Genomic DNA, 27,196 nt, shown 5'->3' on the forward strand with positions numbered 1-27,196 from the left:
TCTTCAAGGCAGCATTGTGAGGTAAGAATATCATTACCCTCCTTCCTCCTTGAGGTTAATAACATACTGAAGGTGACACAGCCAGTGGACAGTGAGGCTGCGTTTCAACTCCAGGCCTTCTGCAGGCTTTTTGTTGGGGGGAGGAGGGAAAATGGGGGGTCACTTTCCTGTCTGGGAATCAGGGTCTTCATTTGCAGAATGAGGATCCATTCACACTATCCCAGTCTCTCTTTAAATTGAAATCTGTCCTTTACTAATGCAAAAGATGCCAGGAGCCAATGAAGGGATGATGAAGGGATGACTCCAACTTCCAGAACTCTCGTCCATGTCCCACCCCCACCCCATAGCGGTGGGGGGTGGTGATAGTACTCTGAGTTCTGGAGGTGGAGCTGGGCTTCCTAGCAAAGCCTCCTTCACCAGAGGCCTCGCTTCCCGGCCCTTTCCTGATCACCAGCATCCTAGCATCTCAGAGCTGCATGCAACCTAAGAAAGCATTTAGAAGACCAAGGCCGGGGGAGCAAGGTGCCCCCCACTAGTTCCTGGCAGAAGGGAACTCAAATCCAGGTTTCCCGCCATCTAGTCCAGAATGTTCCCTCCTACACCAAACTGCTGCCTGTCATTTGCTCGAGTTTTACATCAAGCAAATGTGCTGAATTAAAGGAGTGTGTTCTTTCCCTGGTACAATGACTTAGGTGGCGATCATCTGGGGCAAAATGTTTACTATACAATTGTGATCAAATCACTGATGCTCAGGCCCTCAGGACACAGAGTAACAACTCCTCACTAGCTAGATAAATGCTACAAGAAAGGAAACACTTTTGGGGAGAGAAGCTGTAATATGAGAGACAAATAAATGATTCACTCCTCCCCTGCTGTTAGTTTAAGTTATAATTACCCACACTTTAAAAATAAAACCTGAACGGCATCGCTGTCTCAGCCACACGGCAGCAACAGCACTCTCTGCTGCATCAGCTCAAGTCACACATTCGACAACTGATGCTTTAGGTTGAGACTAATTAAGGACTGATTCTTGGTGCATGCATCCCTGCTGCAAATAAATAACTCACAGTGTGGGCTGGAATTGTTCAGACTCCCTAGAGCTCCTTTCCATCTCCGGGTGTTAAACGATGAGTTTCCTATATATACATCACAGTGGTAAGAGGTTTGCGCTTTAACTGCGAGCCTCAATATATTGGTTTAGAGTGGCTCTTCTTCAGAACAACTTAAATGACAGGGTAACAAGCTGGAAGAGTTTCCATTTAGGATAGTGAAATCTTCAGTGGAGATGAAATCGCTTTCTAGATGGCTGACCAGAGCTCAGTTCAGAATTCATAATGCACATCACACCTTGAATGGAAGGAGGCGTGAGAGCTCACAGAGCTTTGTTGGTTGGGAGCCATGTGTTGCCAGGAATGGACTAAAATGCAAATTCCCAGCCTCCCCAGTCATGCCCTGTACATTAGTGTACAACTAATCCTACTTTGCCAAGTACAAAGTGAACAGGTTAGAGGTTTTTGTGTTCATGGGCACGTTTACTTAAGTTCTACTAGTGAGTGTTACGCTCACTTATGCCATCTAAGCTTCTCAGCCTCTCCAATATTCCAACATGCTTGCTTCTTGATAAGTATGTAGGACATAGACACTTGCTGTCCTTTCATTGCAGGTGCTAAGACAGAAGATTGGGATGGACTAAATTGATTCTTATTCCTTCACTGAAGACAGTGGTGGTTTCAAAATGTAGTAGTAGAGCTGGAGGCATGCAAAGGAGACTGAAATGTTAGCATAGAGAGCTTGCAATCAAAATACCATAGGGGAACCCGAGTTAATAAAAATAAATCCAATACACTCAGAGTTCTTAGCTATTCTCTTTTGGAAAAACTCCTCCCCAGGTTTGAACAACTTTAAACAGGAAACACCAGGTTCATAAATTCACCCATCCTGCCCACAAGTGATGTCACCCACAAAGTGCGTAAGTGAAAAGCACCCATGAGTGAATTGCTACCTATGTCCATGACACTGGCTCTCCAACACCAATTCCTATCTCTTGCTCACCCTTCAGGAAGTGAAATATTCTAACACACAAGCAACAAAACCCCCCTCCCACCACCACCCCCTTTTTTAAAAAAAGGGAAGAAGGAATGGTGAAAATGATGAATTTTATGTGGTGTATTTCACCTCATTTTAAAAAAAAATGTACTGCCCAGCAAGTGAGCATCAACCCACGAACCAGAGGTCGCTGTTCGATTCCCAGTCAGGACACGTGCCCTGGTTTCCAGCTCCTTTCCCAGCGAGGGGCATGCAAGAGGCAGCTGATCAATGACGCTCTTTCATCATTGATGTTTCTATCCTTCTATCCATCCCTCTCTCCCTCTCCCTTCCTCTCTCTAAAATCAATAAAAATAATAATAATAAAAGTTGATCTGCTCTTAAAAAAGTATTATGGATCTGGGGTAAGATGTTCTATGAGGCATTTTTAGGGGTTCATAGATGTGCAAGACACATTCTACATCCTCGAAAATTTTAGAAATAGCTGTCTGATAAAATTAAAAGGTACGTGTCTTTCCTGCTTTTCTGTGACCATGACAGGGTCTTTGCTTTTATGATGAAAGGTGGATTCAGTTAAATAATGTTTAATTATTTGGTGGTTGAATTGACACCTGTCAGTGTGTGATGATTTATAGGGATTATAAAACATTTGGGAGTTCTTAAGATCTGAAGAGCACATATGCAGTTCTTTTCTATTTGAGATTATATTTAGGATTGAATTTATGGTACTGTAAATCTGTAGACCTTGTATGCACCTAGCCTTTGAATTTTCTTGCTTTTGTTGAAACAATAGAAAAATGTCTGATGAAATATGATTGTTCTCCATATTTAGATCCTAAGTCATTTTATGGATTATTAACTTTGCCAAACTGCATGTGGGATTAATTGGAAACAATTGCAATGTTCTCACTACATTGCACCACTTCCTTCTGTTAATTAAGAGGCATTACCCTCTATTCTACAGATGACAAAAGGGATGGCTTTTTTTTATTACCAGAGGGCAGCCAAAGGAAAAAAGGCAGGAATTACAGTGTATTGAGAATTAAGGCAACAATAGAAGAATCTCAGTATGGTGGCTACTGGGAAAGATGTTGATTCAAAGTTCTGGGCATGTAGGCACACTCAATTCTAAGTGTCTAGTTCCATCTGCCCAATTACAGTTTTACTTCTCTATTTGCTAGATGACAAAAGCAAGCCACCCAAGAATGGCAAATATGTTAAAGAGGATTAGACAACAACGGAGTTAATTAAGAAAATCATCTAACCATTTGCAATTATATATCTATGTTTAATTAAAAAATAAATTAGAAATAAAGTTAGTAAAACAACATCCATATACATTTTTAGCAATAAACCTTTTTTTAAAACAACTCCCTTATTTTGACTTTATTAAAAGTGTTAGGGATGGTATGCGTACATTGGGAGGCGGGGTGTACCTCTCTGTGCTTTAACATATCCTATCTGTCTCCCTAAAATAATAATGTGATCAAATTACTAAGGGAATAGCAGTTCAACATGCATTTATTAAACATCCGCTTTGTAAGCCTGATAGAGTAGGAGGGCAGGGGAAGATTCTGAGAGAGGATGCAAGGTTGACCTTTGGGTTGAGGCAGTGCCTAGTTGCTCAGTCATCCTCACGCTCACTTGTGTTTCAGGACTTTCACACAAGAAATTGATCTTCCCTACATCACCTTTTCCCTTTCTTCCCCTAACTCCTATCTGGCTAACTCCCTCTTCTTCTTCAGGTCCTCATGTAAAGCCCCTTCCTCCAGGAAGCCCTCCCTAAACATTCCCCCAAACTAAGTCCCATTACCATGCACTGACTTCCCCTTATGATAGCTCTTACCACACTTAGTGGTTGTTGCATGTTTAGTTATGTGCCCTTCAGGAAAAACTGTAAGCATCATGACTATGTCCATCTTACTTTCTATTTTTCCCCCAGTACATTCTCCAATGCCTGGCATGGTGTTAAATAAATACTTGCCAATTAAATGAGTAATGGACATATAAAGAATACATGAATAAAAAGGATTTGAATAGTTCAGTATTTCCAAAAATATAGTTAATAAACTAGAATTTAAGTGTTTTCAGAAAAAAATTCAATGTTTAGGAAATATTGGATTAAACAAAGCTAACCTGGTTTATGTGTTGCAGGACTTCTTAGAGCATTTGAAATGCTAATGTGCATGTAACCTCCAAGGGGAGAGAGGACAGTATTAGCCAGAACTGTTTATCAGAGCTCCTTTTCTTCAGTAGAGCATTTCCTAAGGTCAGAATTCTGAGGAGCATATAGTGGGAAATGTTGCAAGAGATAGAAAATAAGTGCATTGTCTGATAAGAAGATAGGTAGGGGAAGATGAAAAATGTATGGAATACCAAGAAGTATGTTGTGACAGAGAGTTAGGCATCGGGGAAGGATGCAGTGAGAGAAAAGATGGGGATACAGAGCAAATCAGGAAGAACCTTGAATCTCTTGCTAAACAACTTGAACTTTATGCTCTAGGACAGTCATATCAATCTTTGAGGAGTGTCACATACTAGCCTAGTCTTAAAAAAATAATTCTGGTCAGTGTGGAAAACAAACATCAGAGAGACAAGCAATTTGCCAATGGAGACCAGTTGGTTATTGTGATAGTTCTAGTGAGAGAGGCTAAGAATGTGAATTAGAGAAATTGCAATTGATATAGAAGCAAAGGCTCCTGAGTAATAGATAAAAAGATCAGATGTGGGATCATAAGATGATAAATAAGACCAGGAGATGATTTAAGAAGCAGATAAATGGTGAAAAGAAAAAGAGATAAGTAGTGTTTGCTTGTTGGTTTGTTTAAAAGTAGCTGAGAGTAAGTGGTGTTGCAGAAGGCAAGAGAAGAATTACAATGTGTGTCCAATAAGATAGAGGGCTCAGAAGTCTAGAAAGGCTTCATGAACAGTGCAGTAAGACCGGTGGATCTTTATGACAGTCCCCTAAGTCATTAATACAATTTTGCAATAATTCCAACTTTTAAATATAGGAAAATTTGTTCATAAGTTACCAAATGGCCAGGTAAGTTTTTATGGACTGGATGCGAACTATGGCTCTTTCTGCTATACTATTTAGATAAAACATTTTGCATAACCTAGCACTTCACTGTGGCTTCCCAAGTATCACCTATAGAAAGATAGTTATTCTTTTTTTGTGTGTGATGACACTAGTTGCCTTGTGATTTGCATATCAGTCAATGCTTACTACATTGCTTTCTGCAGAAGGGGGATAAAAAAGACATTGAAAAGCAATATTTTAAATTTTTGAATGAGTGATGGATTGAATTAATGACTTTGGGGGGAAACAAAAGTAGTGAGACTTAAAATATAATTACAATAATTAGAAAAATTCCTTAAAAGCACAAATGTGGAATCCAGACATCCCTGAGTCTAGTGGCATCATGTTAGATGACATTTGGGGAAAGAAGCATACACACTGCGGGTGCATGGCGAGCACTCTCCGTACATTAATTCATTCAATTCTCACAATAACCCTAGGTACGAAACGGGACTCAAAAGATGTAAGCAATTCAAAGATGTAGGAAGTGACAGAGTCAGATTCAAACCCAGGGTTATCTGATGGTGGCAAATCCAGTTACTTTCTAGTCTGAAAATTTGCAAGGACAGAAATCCCATCTACTTGTATGTCCAGCCCAGCACATGGTAAACTGTTAATAACTATTTGTTGAATGACCAAATGAAAATATGAATGAATACATGGATGAACAATTAAACTGTAATACTATTTAAGTATAAAGTTATACTTTATCTTTTTGAACTGTAATTTTCTCTTCTGTTGGCTCAGTGTAGGTATCCAAAGGCTGAGCTGAATGGCCCAACAGACCTAGGGATAGTTCTACATCTTCGGTTAAAACAGATTTTCTGCTCCAGAATATTTGTCTATTAATAGGTAATGATGACTGAGACAGTTGAGAATATTGAGTGTAAAGTGATGGTTGATTGTGGGTAAGCTGTACAAAGCAGCTAAGATTGTTTAAAACAATTCCTCATGATTGTGATATTACCATAAAGGCTGAGAGATGTAGTCGTATAGACAGACGGGTTGAAGGGAATGCCAACAAGGAAGAAAGTGTGACTAATGAGACAAAGGGGTCTATTCCAACCAGCTGTAAGGCCTTAGGAGCAAAACCCATAATAATGACTATGGAATAAAGTTGTTGTTGGTGGTGGTGTCGGCTTTGGTAGTATTGGTGGGGATGAGGATGATGGTGAACAACATTTAAGATGTGTGCCTACTCTGTGGGTGGATTTTCGTGTGTGGGTTTTTGTTGTTGGTATGATGTGAGAGAGACACATTGATTGGTTGCCTCCCACATGGGCCCTGACCAGAGCCAGGAGACAAACCTGCAACCATGCCCTTGACCAGGAATTGAACCCGAGACCCTTCGGTGCATGCACTGATTCTCTAGCCATTTAGCAACACTGGCCTGGACTACTCTGTGCATTTTGATGCTGTTCTTAACCTTAACTACCTCATTTATCCTGACAATAATTCTTTGACCAAGGCATTATTGTTATCACCTTTTTAGACTTGTGGACTTCTCAAAGGCCACACGGCTAAAGTAATGGAGTGGATTTAAACCCTAGTTCTCCCTGATAAAAGGACCTAAGCTTTGAACCCTATATTCTTGTACTCTATGAAAGTACAATGGAGAGAATATTTCTCTTCCAGTTAACTTTTGTTGTATGTTGATTTTCTCTTTCATTAACATGGTTCAGGAATTCAGGAAGCACTCAGCTGGATGATTCTGGTTCCAGTTGTCTCTCATGAGATTGCAGTCACACCATGACTGTGGGGGGCAAGTAGGGTTGGAGAATCTGGGAACCTCTTTATGCTAGGTTGAGCTTCCTCATAGCATGGCAGCCTCGGTGATGTCAGCTGCTTACCTGCTAGCTGAATACTTCAAGAGCAAGTGTTCCAACTAATAAGGTATCAGCTGATGTTGTCTTTTATGACTTAGTCTCTGTGGTCCCACCGAATTACAACAATCTTGTTCCAAGCCCAACCAGACTCAGAGAGAGAGATTATGCCACCACTTAATAGTGGGAGTGGCAAGGTTCTAGAAGAGCAGGTGAGGTGGGAGATACAGTTGTATCCATCTTTGGAAACTATAGTCTGCATCATGGAGGTATGGGGACAGAGGAGGTGGGAAGGAAGACACACACACGTGTGGCACTTACCATTTGCTGGAGGGCTCCTATCACTTCCACCACAGAACTTTATAGGAAGGATTGGGTGATTTCTTTCCATTTTAGACAAGAGAAAACCTACCTGGCCAAGGTCTTTCCGTACACCAGGCCCAGGACAGATGCTTTACAAATGTCAGAGACTCCCCTTCCTGCCTCCAGTGTATTATCATCAGCATTTCACACAGAAACAAAGGGGAGATAACCTGGCCCCGGTGAGAAGGTGGCAGAACTAGAATTCAATCCCAGGTCTCCCTCCACCTCACACATTCGACTTTATAGAAGGGTCGCTGTGTATCTCATCTTCCCTTTTGTGTCTTTCTTGGACTTTGGTTCTGTTTGGATACAGGGAATCACGTAAATTCCATGTGGTGCTTTGGAGAGAATAAAAGGAAGCAACTAAACTGCCTACCCCTCTGGGAAACTGCTTTTTTCTATTGTTCTCCCAAAGTAAAGCTATCACATAGACAGTATGCTAAGCTGGCCAAAAATGCAATTTGAAAAATTGCCTTTGCGATTGGCGGTGGCATTGACTTGGCAGGGAGTAAGGTCTGAGATGCTCTGGTATAGATTATGCCAGAGGCCTCAGATCTCTCCCCTCTCAGACTCTGCCTTCCTTCTGGGACGCGCTGTGTGAAGCAGACCCCTGTGTTCTGATCAACCATCCTTTGACCTCATACCTCTCTTGTTTGGGGCATTGCAGGCCTTCCAACAGAAACAGGCTGGTTTAAGTTTAGCAACCTGGTGAGCTTAATATGGCTTTGGCAAGAAAACCTCAATACAAAAGAGCCTCAGTTAGTTGGCCAAGAATAGCAAAGGACAAAATAAACTCATTTTTAAAATAATACATAGGAAGGAAGAAAAAAAGAGAAGAGGGAGGCAAGAAGAAAGATCATAAAGAAGGGAGGGATGAAAGAAGGAAAGGAGAAAAAAGAAAGGAAGGAGGACAAAGGTTGTGGAAGTCAAACAGTTCATCATCTTACTATGTGTCAGTAGCAACTTGAGTAGAAAGAAGGTGGTGTGAGATAGGAGATGAACTCACAGGCACCACCGACCTCTCTTAGCTCCCTCATCCTATCTCTCTTTACTATTACCATGTGATACCTAATAATACTTAATACTAAGAATAAGCATTTTTCACTAATTGACATAGACATTAGCCAATCATTCTGCCAAGCACTTTATAGACATGACCTTGTATAAAGCCCACAATATTCTCATCCCTTTTTTTCAGAGAAGAAACCCAGGGCTCACAGGGGTAAGTAAGCCCCTTGCCCAGCAGACAGCCCTGCTCTGTGTCATGTATAATAAATCCAGCAGGGGGTGGCCAAGGGCTGATCCCCAGGACATAGAGAGCTCTTCCCAAGTTTTCCCAAGACCCTGCTCTTCCCCTGGTCCTAAACCGGGATTCCTGGCACTCCCTCCCTCCAAGCCTGAGGCTGTCCCAAGCTCCAGAGTTTCCAGAAATCGCATCAGTAATCATTCTAAAGCTATCATAGGGTTTATGTGGGGGGAACTATGTATTTATTATGTGGTGCATTAAGTTCTTTATTTCATTTAAACAAATATTTATTAATCCCTTAGTACATTCATTGCTATGAGTTTAGTGGTGTTGTGGAAACAAAATAGAAAAAAAAATTAATAAACTTAAGCAACTGACAATCTAGTGGGAAAACAACTTGTATCTGGTACCAAAAGCTACTGAGACAATCCCTGGGCACCCAGGAGCAAGCCATTCTCTGGACACACCACTTTAAAAAAAAAAAAGAAAAAAACTTTATTTGTTAAAGTAGATTGTAGTTCACAGCAAAACTGATCAGAAAGTACAGAGTCTCTATATACCCCCTGCTCTCCTCCTCCTTCCCCCGCAGCCTCCACCACTATCAGCATCTGCCACCAGAATACTACACTGGTTACAATCGAAGAATCTACATTGACACATTGCTACAATGACTACATTGACACATCATTATCACCCAAAGTCCATCACTTTCATAAGATTCATTCTTGTGTTGTACATTCTTTAAGTTTGCACAAATGTATAATGACATCTACCCACCATTATGGTAGCATGCGGAGTAGTTGCACTGCCTAACAATCCTCTATACTTCACTATACATCCCTCCTTCCCTCCATTCCCTGGCACTACTGTGTTTTGTTTTGTGTGTGGGTGCATGTGTGTGTGTGTGTGTGTGTGTGTTTTACTGTCACCATCATTTTGTCTTTTAGTTGGAATTGTACAGTATGGAACGTTTTCAGATCAGCTTCTTTCACTTAGCAATAGACATTTAAGGCTCCTCTACATCTTTTCATGACTTCATTTATTCTGGCACTGAACAATAGTCCATTGTATGGATGTACCACAGTTTATTTATCCATGTGCAGATTTCCATGCAGACATTAGTTTTCAGTTATTTTGGGTAAATACCAAGGAGTGTAACTGCAGGCTCCTATGGCAAAAGTAATTTCAGTTTTGTAAGAAATCACCAAGCTGCTCCTAAAGTGGCTGTGCCACTTTGCATTCCCACCAGCAATGAATGAGAGTTCCAATGGCTCCACCTCCTCGCCATCATTTGGTGTTAATCACTCCACTTTTTAAAGCACTACTAAACTAAATTATGTGGAAATGACTAGAGAGCCAAAAATGACTGAGCAGCAAAACTCAATGTCACATCCTGCAATGTTCATGTGGCAGGGTTTCTCCCCCTTACTCAGTCATTATACTCTTACTCTGTACAAAATGCTATTAAGTTTTCTGTTTTCTCAGGCCACTAAAAATTGAACGTGTTAAAGAGATGGAGTCACTAAAAATATAAAACAGAGGACACTTGCATTAGTCCATCCACAAATAAATCAACAAACAAGTATGACATTCTGCACTCTTCGTAGGCATCACTGCACATCAGCTTGTCATAATAGGCATTATAAGAATCACTTCAGCCTGACTGACAGGGCTCAGTGGTTGAACGACGACCTATGAACCAGGAGGTCACGGTTCAATTCCCGGTCAGGCACATGCTCCATGCTCAGATTGTGGGCTCGATCCCCATTGGGGGGCATGCTGGAGGCAGCTAATTAATGATTCTCTCTCATCATTGATGTTTCTATCTCTTTCTCCCTTCCTCTATGAAATCAATAAAAATATATTTTTTTTTAAAAAAAAAGAATCACTTTAAAACACTTATTGCAAGAAGGAAATGGTACTGGAAATATCTAGGGGGATATTTTGTCAAGTATATGATTATCTAACCACTATGCTGTATTCCTGAAAATAGTACAAAATAATATTGAATGTAAACTGTAATTGAAAAATAAAATTTAAATTAAAAAAAGAAAGAAAGAAATAGGATTAAAGATGCCACAGCTATTAAAAACTAAGAAAATTAAGTTCCTAACTTGCAGATTTGTTGTTGGAATTCTGTGAAATGTATGTAAAATGGTTAGCACAGTATCTGGTACATAGTAGTGCTAACAACTATTGGCTGCTATGCAATGATGGTGATGGTGATGATGGTAATGATGTGCCAAGTGGTTAAACAATTGGAAGAAGGAGAAATGGAAAGGGAAAGGTATTGGAATTCCTCAAGCATTTATTAAGATCCTACTTGAATTCAAGGAAAAGGGTATGAGGTTCCTGTTCTTAAGGAAGTTCTTGTCTCACATCTATATATATAAAAGCCTAAACAACCATTCAACCGTTTGACCGGTAGCTATGACTTGAACTGACCACCAGCAGATGCTCAACACACAGGCATGGAAAGATATAACCGACTGATGAATCTCAGAGGGAAGGGGGGAGGGCAGGAAGAGATTAACCATGATCTTATATGCATACTAGAGGCCCAGTGCACGGATTCATGCACTGGTGGGGTCCCTTGGCCTGGCCTGCGGGGGTCAGGCCAAAACCAGCAGTCTGACATCCCCTGAGGGGTCCTGGATTATGAGATGGCGAAGGCCAGACCAAGGGACCCCACCAGTGCATGAATCCGTGCACCAGGCCTCTAGTATCATATAATTATAATAGAAAGTGATAAATATTATAACACATTTTATAACATTTTATAACAAATTTACAAAAGTTGTGTGAAAACATAGATGAAAAGACTATTCATTTTGACAGCAAGACCAGGAAAAGTTACAGTAAAAGTTTGGGCTAGGCTGGAAGGATTTTTCTGTTTGGTGAGGGGTAGGCATTTTAAGAGAGAACATTCCAGGCAAAGGAAGAAGACTTTACACAAAGGTATGAAATCATGGAAATCATGGCACAGTCAAGTATGAAGACCAGGGTAAAATAAAAAATGAACAGACAGGTGATGGGCAGAAAGTTTCCCAGAGGCCAGCTGAAGGTTGCCTGTGAATCACATCAGAATATGCCTGTGGATCACAGCAAAGAGTTTTATTTGAAAGGCAGTACATTGCTATTAAGCTTTAAGCTGAGAAGCTACATGATTGAATGTCTACTTTTAGGGCATGCTCCCAATGAAGGCAGGATAGAGAATGAACTTGAATGGGTAGACAGTGGAGACAGAGAGATCTGGCAGGGGTTCTTGGGATCATCTGGGTTGTAGCAGAGGCCCTGGGACTTGAGAAAAGGTGACAGGTAGACTTGATAAGACTTAGTGGTCTACACAGTGGGATGCAAGGAGAGTGCAGAGAGTGTGTGGAAATTATAATCAAGCATGACTCTGAGGTCCCCAACTTGGGCAACTGGGGCAACCCAAGGAAGGAACTTGCTATAAACCAGAGATTTATTTTTAATCTTCACGGATTCTCTGGTGGCATGAAAGGAGCTGCATCCTTGATACCATTTAAATTCTAAATGTATTTTCTTGCTCCATTCAATAAAACACTGCTTGAATTGTGTTCAAGGCCAGAATCAAATGAATGCAACTTATTGTTCTAAAATTTCCAAGTAGACAGACAAATATACTCAAAGAATAATTTCCAAACCAAAAATGATCAAATATAGTCAGGGGCAGGGCCATCTACTATGGTGGTCACTAGCCACATATGGCTATCGAGCACATGAAATGTAGCTACTCCTAATTGAGATGTGATGAAGGTATAGGTTTTAGAGATGTAGAATAAAGAAAATAATACAAGGTACTTTGTTAATATTTTTGTATTGATTATATATTAAAATATTTTGGATAGATTTCATTAAATAAAATATACTACCAAAATTAATTCCACCAGTGTTTTTTTTTTAATGCAGCTATTAGGAATTGTAAAATTATATGTATGGCTCACATTATATTCTATTGGACAGTGCTGATCTAGGAAATTCAAGCTTTGCAATGTCAATATTTGATAACTTTATATAGGCCAAGGTTATATTTTATATTATTGCTTATCTTTCTATTACTGGGGAAGGTCTCACCACCTGATGTTTTTGAATATCTTCCTATGTATCTTTATCTCATAAAAAACTAGTTGCCATAGCAACTGCCACAACACATTGTATTTACTACACCTGGAGGGAGAGATATAAACAGTCATCAATCTGTCATTTAAGTGTACACATTTATAATTTTTTCATGTGTATCTGGGTCTTCCTAGGAAAGCAGAGCACTGAGCACAGGAGACCTGACTTCTAATTTCTGCCTGTATCACTGGCTTCCTTGGTTCTGTATAAAGAGAATAGAAACTATCTCATATCCCTTCAGGGGAATATTTGGATATTCCAAACATTAAAAGTATTTTGAAAGGTATTCTTAGGGCACCTTGTCAGTCTAATGTCACACAGTTAATGTAGTAATGGTATCTAATATTCCTTACAATGCTGGAGACAGGCAGGAAGGACCAGGAGGTTTCCTTTGATTGATATGGGCATGGGCCAGGGGTGGGAGAGGGAGTGGGGGGGAGATTTGGGGGGATGCAGAAGAGAGAAAAGAGGCCAGACTGGGATAAAGCAAAATAAGTTTGATGAGTATTAGCATTTGTTCCCACAGACTTTAACAGTCCTTTCAAGTACCATGTTTCTCCATGTATAAGACTCACTCATGTATAACATTCGCCCTACTTTTCCAACCCCAAATTAAGAAATCAATGTTTTAAACATTTTGCTGGTTTTCCTCATTAGGCTTTCTTCTTTTTTGGCATCTTAAGAAGTTGTTCTTCCTGTTTTCTCCACTGTCTGATCATACACTCAGTGGAAGAAGGTCCAAATTTTCTCTCTGCAGCTCGATTTCCATGCTCTTTTGCATAGCTGATTATATTCAGTTTGAATTTTGCAGAGTAAAACAATCGATTACCAGTATTTATCTTTTTTTCTTTTGACATCTTTATGGGCTCAGAATATTCAGGTCCCTGCTGCATCTGCGCACTCTCCACCTCCACCTCCAATAACAGCAGCAGCTGGTGTCAGTAACAATAAGGATCGTGATTGTAGGAAGCCTGTTTGACAAGGTATGGGCAGCTACGCACCCCAGCAGCTCCCTCCTCGTCTAACTTCCGTGTAGAAGAGGCCCCTCGATTTTCAGTCCAATGATTCTAGAAAAAATAGCGTCTTAGACACAGAAAAATACAGTGCTTCCCATATTCAGCCACAGGGCTCCATTGGCTGGGAGATTGAGAGCCCAGAGCCCCTCTGCATATAGTTCATCCCAGCTCTGACATGGGAAAAGTGAACAGGTTGGAGTTTTTTATGTTGGTCATCCTGTTTCATGATGCTTTAAATGTTATGCTTATTTACACCATTTAAGTTTCTGCATGAGCCTGTCACCCATGGGTCAATTCTGTTTTAACATGCTTGCCCTTCAATATGCATCATTTGGACAGAGATGACTGAAAGGGAAATTGGGACAGACTGAAATGATTCTTATTACCTTGAAAGTGGCTTTAAAATACTCACATGGATTCGCCTTAGGGTTTTCAATGTGGTTGAAAGCAGAGGCTGGGGGCTCAGCCTCTAAGACAGCGGTTCTCAACCTGTGGGTCACGACCCCTTTGGCGGTCGAACGACCCTTTCACAGGGGTCGCCTAAGGCCATCCTGCATATCAGATATTTACATTATGATTCATAACAGCAGCAACATTACAGTTATGAAGGAGCAACGAAAATAATTTTATGGTTGGGTCACAACATGAGGAACTGTATTTAAAGGGCCAGAAGGTTGAGAACCACTGCAGGTGTTTGCATAGCAGGTATGCAGTTTTCAGTGGGACATTATGCTTGTTTGAAGTAGTTGGAGAGGGTTTATGAGGACCAAGGTCAGAGCTAAAGACCCCTCCACCCAAGCTACCCCTTTGGTATTTCATGGAACATGGACGTGTGGCAAAAGTAATAAACCGTCTCTGTGTTAGATTTTGTTATGCATGTGTCATAAATCTATGTGAGGCTTTCCCACTGATGCTGCACCCTAGCATCTGAAAATTCATTCAGTGGTTTATAACCGATGGGCAGCCGCCCTAAAAGAAAATCAAGAAACTGCTAGTTACACCTTGAGATGTTACATCTTGAGAAATCCCTAACTCAGCAGTGGCATTTAGGAGGTCCTTGACCCATAAGGAATCAAACCAAAGGGAAATAAAAATATGAGGCAAAAATGTAGCACCTCCTGCCTAGTTTCAAGAAAGATTAATGGTCATTGTTTGTTTTTTAGTGTCTCCCTTTCTGCCTCTCCCTCCACTCCGTGGGGAGGGGGAGGTTGGTGGGGAAGGGAAAAAGGGAGTGTGGCTTTCTGATCAGAACTCAAATAGCACAGTTTGAATTATATAACGGAGCTGCTGGGAGTCAGGTGACAGGCTCACTGAGTAATTCCCTGCAGAAGGAGACAAACTGCATGTTAAAAAGCTCAACAAATACTCAAAAAAAAAAAAAAAAAGGAAGAAGAAAGAAAGGAAGGAAGGAAACAATGAAGGAAGGAAAGAAGGAAGGAAGAAAGGGCAGCCCAGGCCTTGAGTCAGGGACGTCCAAGCTGCTGTTTCCTGTGAATTCTCTCAGGGCAGAAGCAGCTGGGCGGGTGGGCTGAGTCTGAGACTCGCAGAGGCTTCAGAGGGCCAAGTGCAGGTTGGGGGTCTGGTTTGGATCATAGACTTACTTTCTCTTTCATTTTGAAAATGTTCCCTGCTTCTGACACTGGTTGCCGCCAATGTCAAGTAAAACGTATGACTCCTTGGAGACTCCAGCCAGGTTTTTAAGAACCGAGGTTTTGTGAAGGCAAACAGCGATCCCTGTTCCACAGGCTGGGTGCAGGGAATGCCAGCGAGCGTCTGCCAACTTGTTCTGGGATCTGAATGAGCCTGGAGAAACCATCTGTGGTGGGGGTTTCAGGTTAGGAAAGGGATCAGATGGACCCTTCCTGCCTACATGGGTGGCCACCCTGTCGTCCATGGTGAGTGTTGACCCCCTTCCCGGCCCCATTTCATCCCAGGTAGGAGCTGGCAGCAGTCAGGGAATTGGCACGGGCGGCTGGGGGCCTTGAAGGGAGGCGAAAGGGCTGCCTGGCACGGAAAGGCTGGATGGGCGTGTGTAGCATGTGTATTCAGAGCCCACACTTGGGGAGACTGTTGCTCAGCCTAAGAAAGCACAGTTATCAGGGAGCCGGAAACGGCCAGGAGGCTCCCTGTGAGAGCAAAGAGCGTTGGGAAATCTGTCAGGTAGGCATTTGAGTTTTAAATAATTGATTGCCTTTTGTGTGTTTGTTGGTTGGATTTTGTATTGGTTTTGCTCGGTTTAGGGAATTTTTCCTTTTTGGAGTTGCCAGTATTAGTTGATTTGTTTTTACAGTCCTCGGATAGGCTCCTGGGCTGTGCTGGAGCTCAGGGGCTGTGCAGATGCCTGGAAGTCAGAGGAACTGGATGAGGAACTGGCAATGTTTTTCAGACCTAAAGATTCACTTGCAAATCTCACCGTGATGGAGACTTGCTGGGAGCCCCGGACGCCTGCTGAGGCAGGCAGCTTAGGAACCTTGCAGGAGTTTCTGACTTAAAGAGACAGCAAAGGGAAAATGGAATCAGCAATTGATATTTTGGGGGAAGTGAGTCTGGGGAGAAGTTGTTGAGGATTAAATAAATAAGATAACTGGGGAAATAAAAGGATTAGATAAAGGAATAGGTTTGGTGGGACCCCCATCTGGGGCTGTGGCATTTGGAAACAAAATTTGGCATGGAAATAAAATCCACATGGGGGCTGATAACAGCTCACTGGGCGTGAAGAAGCAATGCTACAATGGATCTTTTTTCCACGGACTCCTAGACAACCTGAGAAATAGGCAAGGCTTTCCTTCGCAGGAGTTTATTTCTAGTTGTTGTTCTTTTTTGGCCACATGAGGTGCTCTAAACAAAATATGGTGGTGTTAGAAACAGGCCTAGAAAGAGACTCAAGTGTTTGCTGCCCTCACTCCTTCCTCACCTACCTCCCAGTCTGGAGCAAATTATATGAGTTCAGTGCATCTAATATAAACAACTCTGTAGAATGGTACAATTATCGCTGCAAGAGAATGTTTGGATATTAGAATAAAATTGAACTTGAATCAGAGGTTCTTAAATCTTTGAGATTATGGACCACATTTGGGAATTGAAAAGTGTCTCCACTGCAGCCTCATCACCTCCATCTCTTCTGATGCTCAACAAACAAAACTAAAAAATAACCACAAAGCCGAAAGGCATAGCATGAGCTTTCTAATTAAAGCCCCCTTTGCAATGGCAGCCCCTGAAGAAAGCACTGCTTAAGTAGTTCATATCAGCACAGTGAATTCCTTTTCTCCAGACTTCCATCAGTTGAAAATTGCTGGAAACCTGCATTTTTGCATTTGAGTAATGTAATGAGGTCTGGGCTTCATAAGAATGGCCAGCATACTCTCCACAACCCATCAGTGCCTTCTAAGTCACAGAGGATAACAGATGCTCTGCATTGCTTGGAGTGCATTGCTTTGCACTCTCATTCTCTGAAATTTGTAATCTGCGCCTAAGTCATGGCGCCTACATCATCCTCCCCAAGAACTGGGACTTGCGTCTTACAAAGGATGTTTGTGTGTTACTTTTCAGTCTGAGGGACAGTCAGAAACACAGAACTGCCCATTTCTGGGACAGTTCAATGGTTTATGGGACAACTGGTCAGAAGATGTGAAATAGGACAACTTTTGAAAATCCAGTCCTCAGAGTAATATAGATACTTCGGTGAAAAGCATACACTCTTCGTGTTCAGATCGACATGAGTTTGCATTTCTATTCTGCCACCTATTCAGTGAGTGACACTGGGGGCAAGTTTCCTGACCTTTCTAAGGCTCCATTTCTTTATCTATAAAATTGGATAGTAGGAGTACCAACCTCATACGTTGTATGGGAAATAAATGAAATAATGCATTAGTAGAACAGCACATAGTACAGTGCCTAGCATAATCAGCAGCTAATAAACATACCTGCTATTAATTAGTATTATTTATGGGACCTAGTTACCACAAAATACTTGAAAACCAGAAGGTGAAGAATAGGTTGTGCAAATTCAGATCAACATTCTTGATCTTCAAAATGTTCGGAAATTAAGTCATGAGCATGTCTATTCTGCTTTATGAGGAGGCATCATTGTCCCTAGGTTTTGGACAGAAGCGTTCACTGAACTGGTTTAAGCCACACAGACATCAGTGGCGGCAGTAGGTGGGCAATATGTGTGTGCAGACTCTCTGCCCCTAATGCCTTGATCATGCTGCTCCTGATGACCTGCTGGGGGACACACCAAGGTTGGCCCGGCAGAGGCAGAGTAGCCCTTGTCTCCAAAGAGCCTCAAACACCTTCCCACGGAAGTAGTTCTGGTTTGGCAGGCTTGGTTTGTCCTACTTCAGCCCTGCTATGAGTTGTGGCTCTGAATCTGCTGGACTCAGGCTACAGATGTGCATCTGCCAGCTCAGGTGGATGTGCGAGCGTGATCATGGCTACCTAGTTATAAGCTTCCACTAGGACAGCACAGAACCTGCTACCCTTGTCTAGCTCCCTGAGGACCGAGCTTTTGTTTCCTCCGTGTAGTCTCCTAACATGGGGATGTCAAGCCTCCCATAGAGCAAATTGCCAACCATAGACAGTAAGTCCTCACTTGACATTATTCATAGATTCTGTGACTTTAAGCAAAACAACATATAACAAAGCCAATTTTACAATTGGCTAGTTGGTATAAATAAGAGTTAAGTTCCTACCATCAAAGTTATAATGAAACAATGTTATTCTAAATGACAAATTTGAGGACCTGCTGTATTATAAAGTTGAAGACAGTCATGTAATGAGCCTAAAGGGCTAAAATGTCAAAAGGCCTTTACTTTTACATTCCATGGGTATTCAGCCACCTGTAAAATGCAGAATCCACAGTTATAGGGGAGGGGTTAAGAGAAGGGTTTTATGGAAGGTCTTCTAGGTAGAGCCTGGGCTTCTTAAGGAAACTACCTGAATCAAAAGTACCCCCTGGGATTGGCCACCAAATGACAGAGTGATGAATAGTGCAGTATATCTACTAAGTAATCCACCACAAAGACAACACCAAGCTCTAAAATTAAGAGAAACAGGAAAAAAAAAGCCCTTAGAATTACAGGAGGAAAAAAAGATACATGGTTCAAAAATAAAGAAACAAATTTTTAAATGTAAAAACACCCTAACCTTGGAAATATGGATTGTAATGCTAAGGAGAAAGAAAAGGAGTGAAAGGGAGAAACAACAGAGACAGTGGGATTGAAAGTCTTGGTTACAAGTTCAGTCCTATTCTCTGAGTGAATCATCAGTTGAATCTGTTTTCTCATTTATAAAATGATAAAAAATAATTATTGCCCTACTCCCAAGGTTGCTGATAGGAACAAATGCGATGATGTGTCAAAACTGAAAAGATGACTAGAACCTTAGAGCAGGGGTCCTCAAACTTTTTAAACAGGGGGCCAGTTCACTGTCCCTCAGACCGTTGGAGGGCCTGACTATAGTTTAAAAAAAACTATGAACAAATTCCTATGCACACTGCACATATCTTATTTTGAAGTAAAAAACAAAAAGGGAACAAATACAATATTTGTATTTGCATGTGGCCCACGGGCCATAGTTTGAGGACCCCTGCCTTAGAGTATTCCCCTCAACAATTCGATCTCCACCTGGAACTATCACACAGGTATTAATAACTCTATAGGATTAAAGGAAATCCCCCCCCCCCAAAAAAAAACCCCACAAGACACAGTGTGTGTGTAACTAAGAAATGGGATTTTCTTCTTAATAATAGGGAAGAAAATCACTTTGGATAATCCATAATGAATAACCAATATCTATTGTATTAGTTTGCTAAGGCTTCCATAACAAAACATCATGAGCTGGGTGCCTTAAGCAACAGAAATTTATCTTCCCACAGCTCTGGAGGCCAGAGGTCTAAAATCACGATGTCTGCAGAGTTGGTTTCTCCTGTGGTCTCTTTCAGTGGCTTGCAGAGGGCCATCTTCTCACATGCTCTTTTCTCTCTATGTGCACATCCTTGGTGTCTCTTCCAGTCCTATCGGGTTAGGACCCCACCCATATGACCTCATTTAGCTTTGATAACCTCCTTCTAGGCTCTATCGCTAAATACAGTCATATTTTAAGATACTGGGGGTTAGGGCTTCAGCATAAGAATTTTGGGGACACACAATTCAGCCCATAGCCTCTCATTAAGCCCAGCCAGTGTGGCCCAGTGGTTGAGCATTGACCTTTGTAAACCAGAAGGTCCCAGTTCCATTCCCAGTCAGGGAACATGCCCAGGTTACTGGCTTGATCCTCAGTGTGGGGCATGCAGGAGGCAGTTGGTCAATGATTGCCTCCCATTACTGATGTTTCTATCTCTCTCCCGCTGTTCCTTTCTCTGTGAAATCAATAAAAGGATTTTTTTTTTAAAAGGAAAACTCATTAAAAGGTATATTCTTGCTTTAGGAATTTATCAGGTCTGGAAAGGAAAATTATATTGCCAGACTGGTGTGGGGATATACCATTAAAGGTAGCCTGGTAGACCAGGCCCAAGATTCAAGAGAAGCTTGACTTCCTGGCATATTTTAACTAACAGAGATAGTGAGGACCTTGTTGTTGTTTTACTTTCACCGAGGTGTTCTGTTAAAGAACTAGGAGGTTGACCCTAGCAAGGTGGCATTTCTCTGGTGACAGCTGTTCTTGGTGACAGCTATTCTTATTTGTAACTAGATGCTCCTTTGAGGTTGAAAGGATTATGGCATTTCATTGGCTAATTTCTCACTTACTTTGAATATTCTGTCTCATAAAGGAAGTGGAGAATTGATCCTATCTTCTGCGTTCATGCCATGTGTGGTGTGGTCTGGCATCCTTTTCCACCACTTTTTCAGACTGTCCCCAACTGTTCCTGTTGTCATTCAGGGACATGGTTACCTGAAACACATACACACTTATTTATTCCTGAAATGAAATTTGTGAGAAGAGAAGATGATTTGTGAGTGATATTTACATATCACTTTCTAAATTTCAGATCTCATTCAGAGAAAGATATGAGGCCCAGCTCATGGCTGAGATGTCCCCACAAACATGGGAAGCAGAGGGAAACTGACACCTATTCTAAATTCACAGCCATGAAGAGGCATGAAGGAGCAAGTGGGGACAAGGAGGAGCAGATGATTGGCAGGTGCACACTGAGAAGGGGGACCATGCTCACTGCCTTCCTCGTCTCCTCTCCACTTGCAGCTGCACCCGCAGGTGGACCTTTTGCACCCTCTGGTAGGGGACATCCCAGCTCCCTCTTAGCAGCCTGGATGCTAGGTCCAAACAGGAAACACAGGGTATCACACAAGCAAAGATATGTACCTTGGTTTTCTTTTTTAAAACAACTGATGGTGGTAAAAAATTATATTGGGAGGAACAAAGAAGCACACATTTACTAACTTTAAAACACCCTGCTGTGTCCTTTTTCATTAAAAATAAGGTATGCCTATATGCATATGTAATACTTTCAACAATAAAGATTAAAAGGTGCATAAGGTATGCCTTCAATGAACAAGCGGAAAGAATCAGCTCCCCAGGCCTCACGAGCATGATCCTTCTGGTACGGCTTCATCGTAACAAGAGCACACTCCATATTAGCAGGCAGTTTTCCCCTTAGACCAGGACCCATTTCAGAGGCAGGGGGTGTCAAGCCTTATTGATCTCAATCAGTTTGCCCAACCTTCCAGCCATTTGGATACAATCTTCTCTCTCAGTGTCAAGTGGGCTTGTTTGGGATATTAGAAAGAGGCTTTGGAAAGAAATGGGATGTAATTTGGAATGTGTCAGAAACTGTATTACTAAGACCTGATTTTAAGGTGCAGGGCTTGCCCAAAAAAGACCCGCCTCTTGTTTCAGCTCTCATACTGTAAACAAACATTTTTTGCACTCTACTAGTATTTAGTATCATGTTTCTCACTTTATTTATTTATTTATTTATTTATTTATTTATTTATTTTGCTTTTTGTTAGTGATTTTGTTGTTTAAAATCCTCCCCAGTGTAGTGCTGAATTACTATCTACTGTTCCCAAGCACAGGAAGGGTGTGATGTGCTTTATGGAGAAAATATGTGTTAGATAAGCTTTGTTCAGACATGAGTTATAGTGCTGTTGGCTGTGAGTTCAAGGTTAATGAATCAACAATAAACACTAATAAGGTGTCTTGAAGCAGAAACGCACGAAGTATAAATGATCAGTTGATGAGCACATTGTGAGTGGAGATTTGCAGGAACCTAACCTGTATTTCCTTAGGAGCAGTGGGCCAGTGTTCACTAATCCAGTTCACACCAATGTTACAGGACAGTGCGGCTGTAAAGATGGAGAATACCTCCTCATCTCCTCCCGCAGGGAGGTAAGCTAAGGCTGGGAGAGATAAGGAGGCATGAACTACACAGCAGGTGTGAACCCAGTCTGCCAGCCCGGAGTGTTACAGAGCAATGACATGCATTTGTCACAACAGAATAAGGTCTGCACCAGGTGATAGCAATGAAGACTGGAGGGGAGGCGGTCAATTACAAAAGGGCTTAGGAAGTTGAATCAACAGGACTTGGCCACGGAGAGCAAAGAGGAGGAAGAGGTCCAAGAGGACTCTGACATCCCTCAGAGACAGATGATAAACTGTTGGAACCGGGAAGGCCAGAGTGCCAAGTTTTCAGGGAGGGTAAGTCACAAGTCCAGCAGGGATAAGGACTGGGGCTGCGGAACACAGATGCCAGCATTATTTTTGGAGCACTCACTCTATTCCAGGTGCTGATGAGAGTCTCTTGCTAAATTATCTCATGTGATCCTCACAACAACCCTTTGAGGGAGGGACTACGGTGCCCATTTTATAGATGAGGACACTGAGGCTCAAAGAAGTAAAGAAAGTTGCTCATGGACACCCTACTTACAAACAACAGAAAAGGAATTCAAACTCAGGCACAGTGACCCTGGGAGTTATAATAAAAGTGAGAAGTTTTGGAGTTTGAGATCTTGAAGGGAAAGAATAATTATGGTAGTGATATCCTATCTTGTTCTCTCCTTACACCACATGTTTTCTTACCTTCATGCTTTTGTTTAAATTCTTCTCTCCCACAGGAATGTTGCTCTTTTCTCCTAAGCTTTAGAGGTGTTTGTTTTGTTCTGTTTTGTTTTTGATGTGGCAAAGGGGTGGTTCAAATTATTTGGTAGTTGCAGAAATTAGCATATGTTCTTTTATGGTGTGCTGGTTAATAACAAAGGTTAAACATTTCAAAGTTTCCTAGAATGCATTGCATGTTACTTAAAAGAATTATCCTCCTAATTACCCTTGCATTTCACATGAATATAGCTATGGTTTATTTGCACATGCACTGATTCATAGAGGAAAGCATGCTCGTGCTATTTGTTTGCTCAATTTGGATCACCTGGCATAAAAATACATGGTCTTCATTTTGCTTTTCATCTCAGATATCAATTATCTTTGAACTTTTTTTAAAGACATGAAATGTCTTTTTTAATTTCCCAAATCTGTATTGCTGAGAATTATTTAGCTATTTCCTTGACAGATAAAGAAATTAAATATTCCCCCCAACACTTAGGTATAAGGGCTATTTCCACTGTGCCTGGGGACTAAGGGTGTTTTGTCTACTTATTATATTAAAAAATATGTTAACAATATGTAATAGGAAAATACTCCTATATCAGCATCTTGGGCCCCTTATTTCTTTCAAAAATGCCCCACCAAGATGTCCAGAAGGTGAGCATCCTTTCTGACCACATGGAAGATACTCTCCAGAGCTGCGATTCTCCATCCAAACACCTCTGCCCACAGAGTTCAAATGCTAGAAACAGCAAGAACGGTTAGCTTAATCCCTGTAGGTAAGTGGGAAAGGGTTCACCTACAAGAGAGCTTCTATTCTTTGAAATAACCCAAGTGTGAAACCCTTCCTTTATGAATCAAAAAGAAACCTCTTGCACTGTTCTAAAACCAAAAGAGAGAGAGAATTGCAATGCAGCTGGGAACTACTCCCTACTCAGTCAACTGAAACTCTTAGATGAAGAAACTGCATTTGTATAGAGATCTGGTAACTCAAGAACAAAGGCTTAGACCAAAGGGGGGAAAAAAAAGACTAAGAAATCTTTGTCCTCTTCCTAAATTGCCAGAGCATAAAAACGGAACTGGGAAAAATGAAGCCATGTTCAATTCCACAAACACTCAAAACGATCTTTCAAATATTCTGGACAAAAGAAAGTCCAAAGTATGTTTTGCAAAACCCAAGGGAAATTCACTCCATATGTTTCTGATTCAGTTATAGTTTAATCATCAAAATATTGCTTTGCAAGGACTAGTTATATCCAAGAAGCCTTTTATGAGCCATTTTAAAACACTGTCTTGAACACAGGAAGCCCTGTTTTGCCAAGAGCTAACAGATGCCTGAGCAGAGGTTCTGGACTTGGTCCTGGGGGCAGAGCCCCGGATACTGAGTTGTGCAGATTGGACAGCTGACTGTATAGTCTCTGTGGGGAATCTGTGCTGTGTATCTGTCTCCACTCAAGAGAATAAGAAAAACCCTTCAGAAGAAATAACCCAGGGGAAGGCAGCCATTGGCTACCATGATTTCCACTCAAATTCAGTCCCATTCATGGAATCTCATGCCCCATTCACCATATTCCATTTGCTAAATGACAATATAGGTGATAATGTCTCTACTGAAATTATATTGTCAGTATCTTAGTCCTCAGAAACCTAAGGTAGAATTTCATTAATGAGATTCGAAAACAGCAGCTTCAGAGTAGCTATTGACCTACCAATAGAAAAAAAACAAAATTTTCTCTTTATTTTTGAGTTTTTGAGTTGTTTTTAATGACTAAAATCCTCAGAACTGAATACTTCTAAAATGGCTTTAAATAAAATAACGTTTATGCTGCTTTCTCTCTCATTGTCCTTCATCAGCAGTTTTCAAAGTTCTCTGGTTAGTGAAAATTCTCCGAGCCCCCTTCACACCTGCTACTTTCAGGGGTTCTCAGATTCCGTTGACTCAGAATCATTGAGTGCTCCTTAAAACAAATCTGCTAGACCCCACCCAGTGCTTATGATTAGATAGGTTTGGACATGACCCGAGAACTTGTATTTCTAACAAGTTCCCAGCTGATGCTACTCATCTGGGGACCCACTTGGAGAAGGACTACCTACACCCTCACTACTGGTTTGAAGTTGAGTGACAGGAGATGGGTGCTAAAGCATAGGTGTAAGTTGAGACCATTCCAGACGTATCCACTAATGGTTACTTGTGTTGTGTTTCAATGATTGAACAAGGATGCCATCTCTCAAAATTCCTGTGGACCATTACTTGTGGCCAAAGAAATGAAGTAGTTTACATAATTATTGGAATGATTGTGTAAACCTGAGGCCATCACAAAGATTCAGTTTATTAAGTGGGAGCACCATCAGGCCAGTGTATATAGAACCTATAGTGTTTAGAGACTTTCATGAATAAAATTATCAGTAAACTTTAAACTTGCATAAAAGGAGTAACTAAACTCATCTGGTGACATGAGCTTTTTCTGTTATTAAAATGTAAAAGAATGTTTATTGCGTGGGTTCTTGCATAATGAATATTGGGTGTACAATGGGAAAGTGTCTTCGATGAGAATTGTGTAACTGACACAAGTGGACTGTCCTGTTTCCAGGTCCATCCTAAAGTGAAAGCTCAGGGAAGGCATTTCAGCAGGGAAGGCATTTCAGCAGGGAGTTCTCCCGGAGTGCTGCTTTTTGATAATCTGACAATACAAACAAAGAGCTTATAGAACCTTCTTAAACACAGTGTTTTGCAAACCTTCAAATGCATTAGAATCACCCAAGAATCTTGTTTATATGCCAGTTGTCATTCAGCAGGTCCACAGTGAGGCTCAAGGTCATTTCTGACAATCTCCAAGGGGTGCTAAAGCTGCTGGTCCTGAACCACACTTGAAGAAGCTGGGTTCCGGATCAGAGGTTCAGGACCCGGGAAAACCTTTAAAAAATTTCTGGGTCTGGGTGGGACTAGGGCATAGATATTTTTAAAGAACCACAGATGCACATTTTACAGCCAGCATGGAGGGCCTCTGACCTGGAAAAGTAGTTAATATTTCTAGGCTGCCTTTCTCAAAACCATATCTCACCTGAGTCATTGGTGAAACTGCAGTGAATTCATACTTGACTTCTCTAGAAAGAGCCTTAAATGTCTTTTTCTATGTTGCTGATAAAAGAAAGAGCCGATGCTTTAGATTCCAGATGTGCTGTAGAGTTGACAGTCAGCTATGACAATTCAGCAACATGTTTTGTAGTCCCACCTGTACAGAAGGTCTCCCTATTTACTCAGATAGGCTAGTAGTATGCAGATATAAGTATGAGTACAACCAACATTGATAGTCATATTAAGAAATTTTTAATATGCTCAAGTACTGAGACAAATATTTGAGAACTCAGAACCCTGCACAAAATAAACATCAGGAGAAAAAAATTGTCTTAAAAAATGTTAAGAGCAGATGTTACAATCTACTTCTCTCCAACATAAATAAATGTGTTATTATTTCAGTGGAACATCTGATTCTATGTACAATTGTATCCTGATGGACCTTTTTAGATGAGTCACCTACAGAGTTCACCCCTGAGTAGCTGAATGTGCTATCTGTGATTGGGGTAATTAAATATTGTGCACTAAACATTAGAGAATGCCTGCCAAACAGTTATTTCAGTTTTAGCCTACTTGAATCCAAACTTCTCCTTTTCACAATAATTAGCCAACAATTGTAAGATCATTCTTAATATCTAATAATAAAACTATGACAACGCAGAAAATGTTTTCTTGTTTATTGTGGCAGATGGCTGCAGACTCAATTTATCTAATAACTATATCAAGTTATTTTAATAACAAATCCAAAAGAAGGAAATTTACATGCATAGCACTATTTTAAAAGTAAAATTTAATCCACTAGCAAACCGTTCTTACCCACCCACCCACCCCCCTTTTTATTTTATTTTTTGCAGAAGTATTATGGCAGGCTTTGAAGAATTAAAAACTCTGATGCCATGTAATTGTATCCCATGGGTCATTCGTGGCCATGAGTCTGAGACTGACCAAAACATCATTGTAAAAGTTGCCTTCTTAACCATATCTCCATGAGTTGAAACTGTGTAGTTAATGGTCAGTAGAAAAAATCAGTACTGGAACAGACATGGCCAGGACAGCCACAAAGAGATGGTTCTTATTCTCCTGTTCAGTCCACTATTTGAGCCCTTTGTGCCCTGCCTGGTCCCTTAGATTGAGCTTCACCTACTCATGTACCAGGGTGAGCAGCACAAACAACTAGAGCTTTAGGGTCCCTTTTGCTAGTTTCTGCTCTGATTCAATCTTCACCCAACAGTAGCCTGAAACTCCTCTCTTGACCTCTTTGTACATCATACTTTCATTGGTGTTCTCTTCAGCGTTGGACTTCAGATGTTCTCACAGATTTAGCCTTGGCTACCTCGTGGCTTACAATAT

At 41.1% G+C, this 27,196-nt stretch overlaps 1 protein-coding gene across 6 annotated transcripts in view; it reads left to right on the forward strand.

The window, feature by feature from the left end:
• PHACTR1 (phosphatase and actin regulator 1) overlaps positions 1-27,196 on the forward strand; it is a 507,187-nt gene that overhangs the window by 205,498 nt on the left and 274,493 nt on the right. Inside the window, exon 1 of one of the 6 annotated variants that reach the window (XM_081085616.1) lies at positions 15,060-15,611. The exons of 4 other annotated variants lie outside the window; for them this stretch is intronic. In XM_081085616.1, the coding sequence (XP_080941742.1) occupies positions 15,587-15,611 (25 nt within the window). In that variant the 5' untranslated portion in view covers positions 15,060-15,586. Of the gene's footprint in view, positions 1-15,059; positions 15,612-15,706; positions 15,877-27,196 lie in introns of those variants that run through there. One more of the 6 variants, XM_081085617.1, reaches the window with a different exon arrangement.

The sequence above is a fragment of the Myotis nattereri genome, assembly GCF_964212035.1.
Source record: "Myotis nattereri genome assembly, chromosome: 3".
NCBI classification, from domain to species: Eukaryota; Metazoa; Chordata; class Mammalia; order Chiroptera; family Vespertilionidae; genus Myotis; species Myotis nattereri.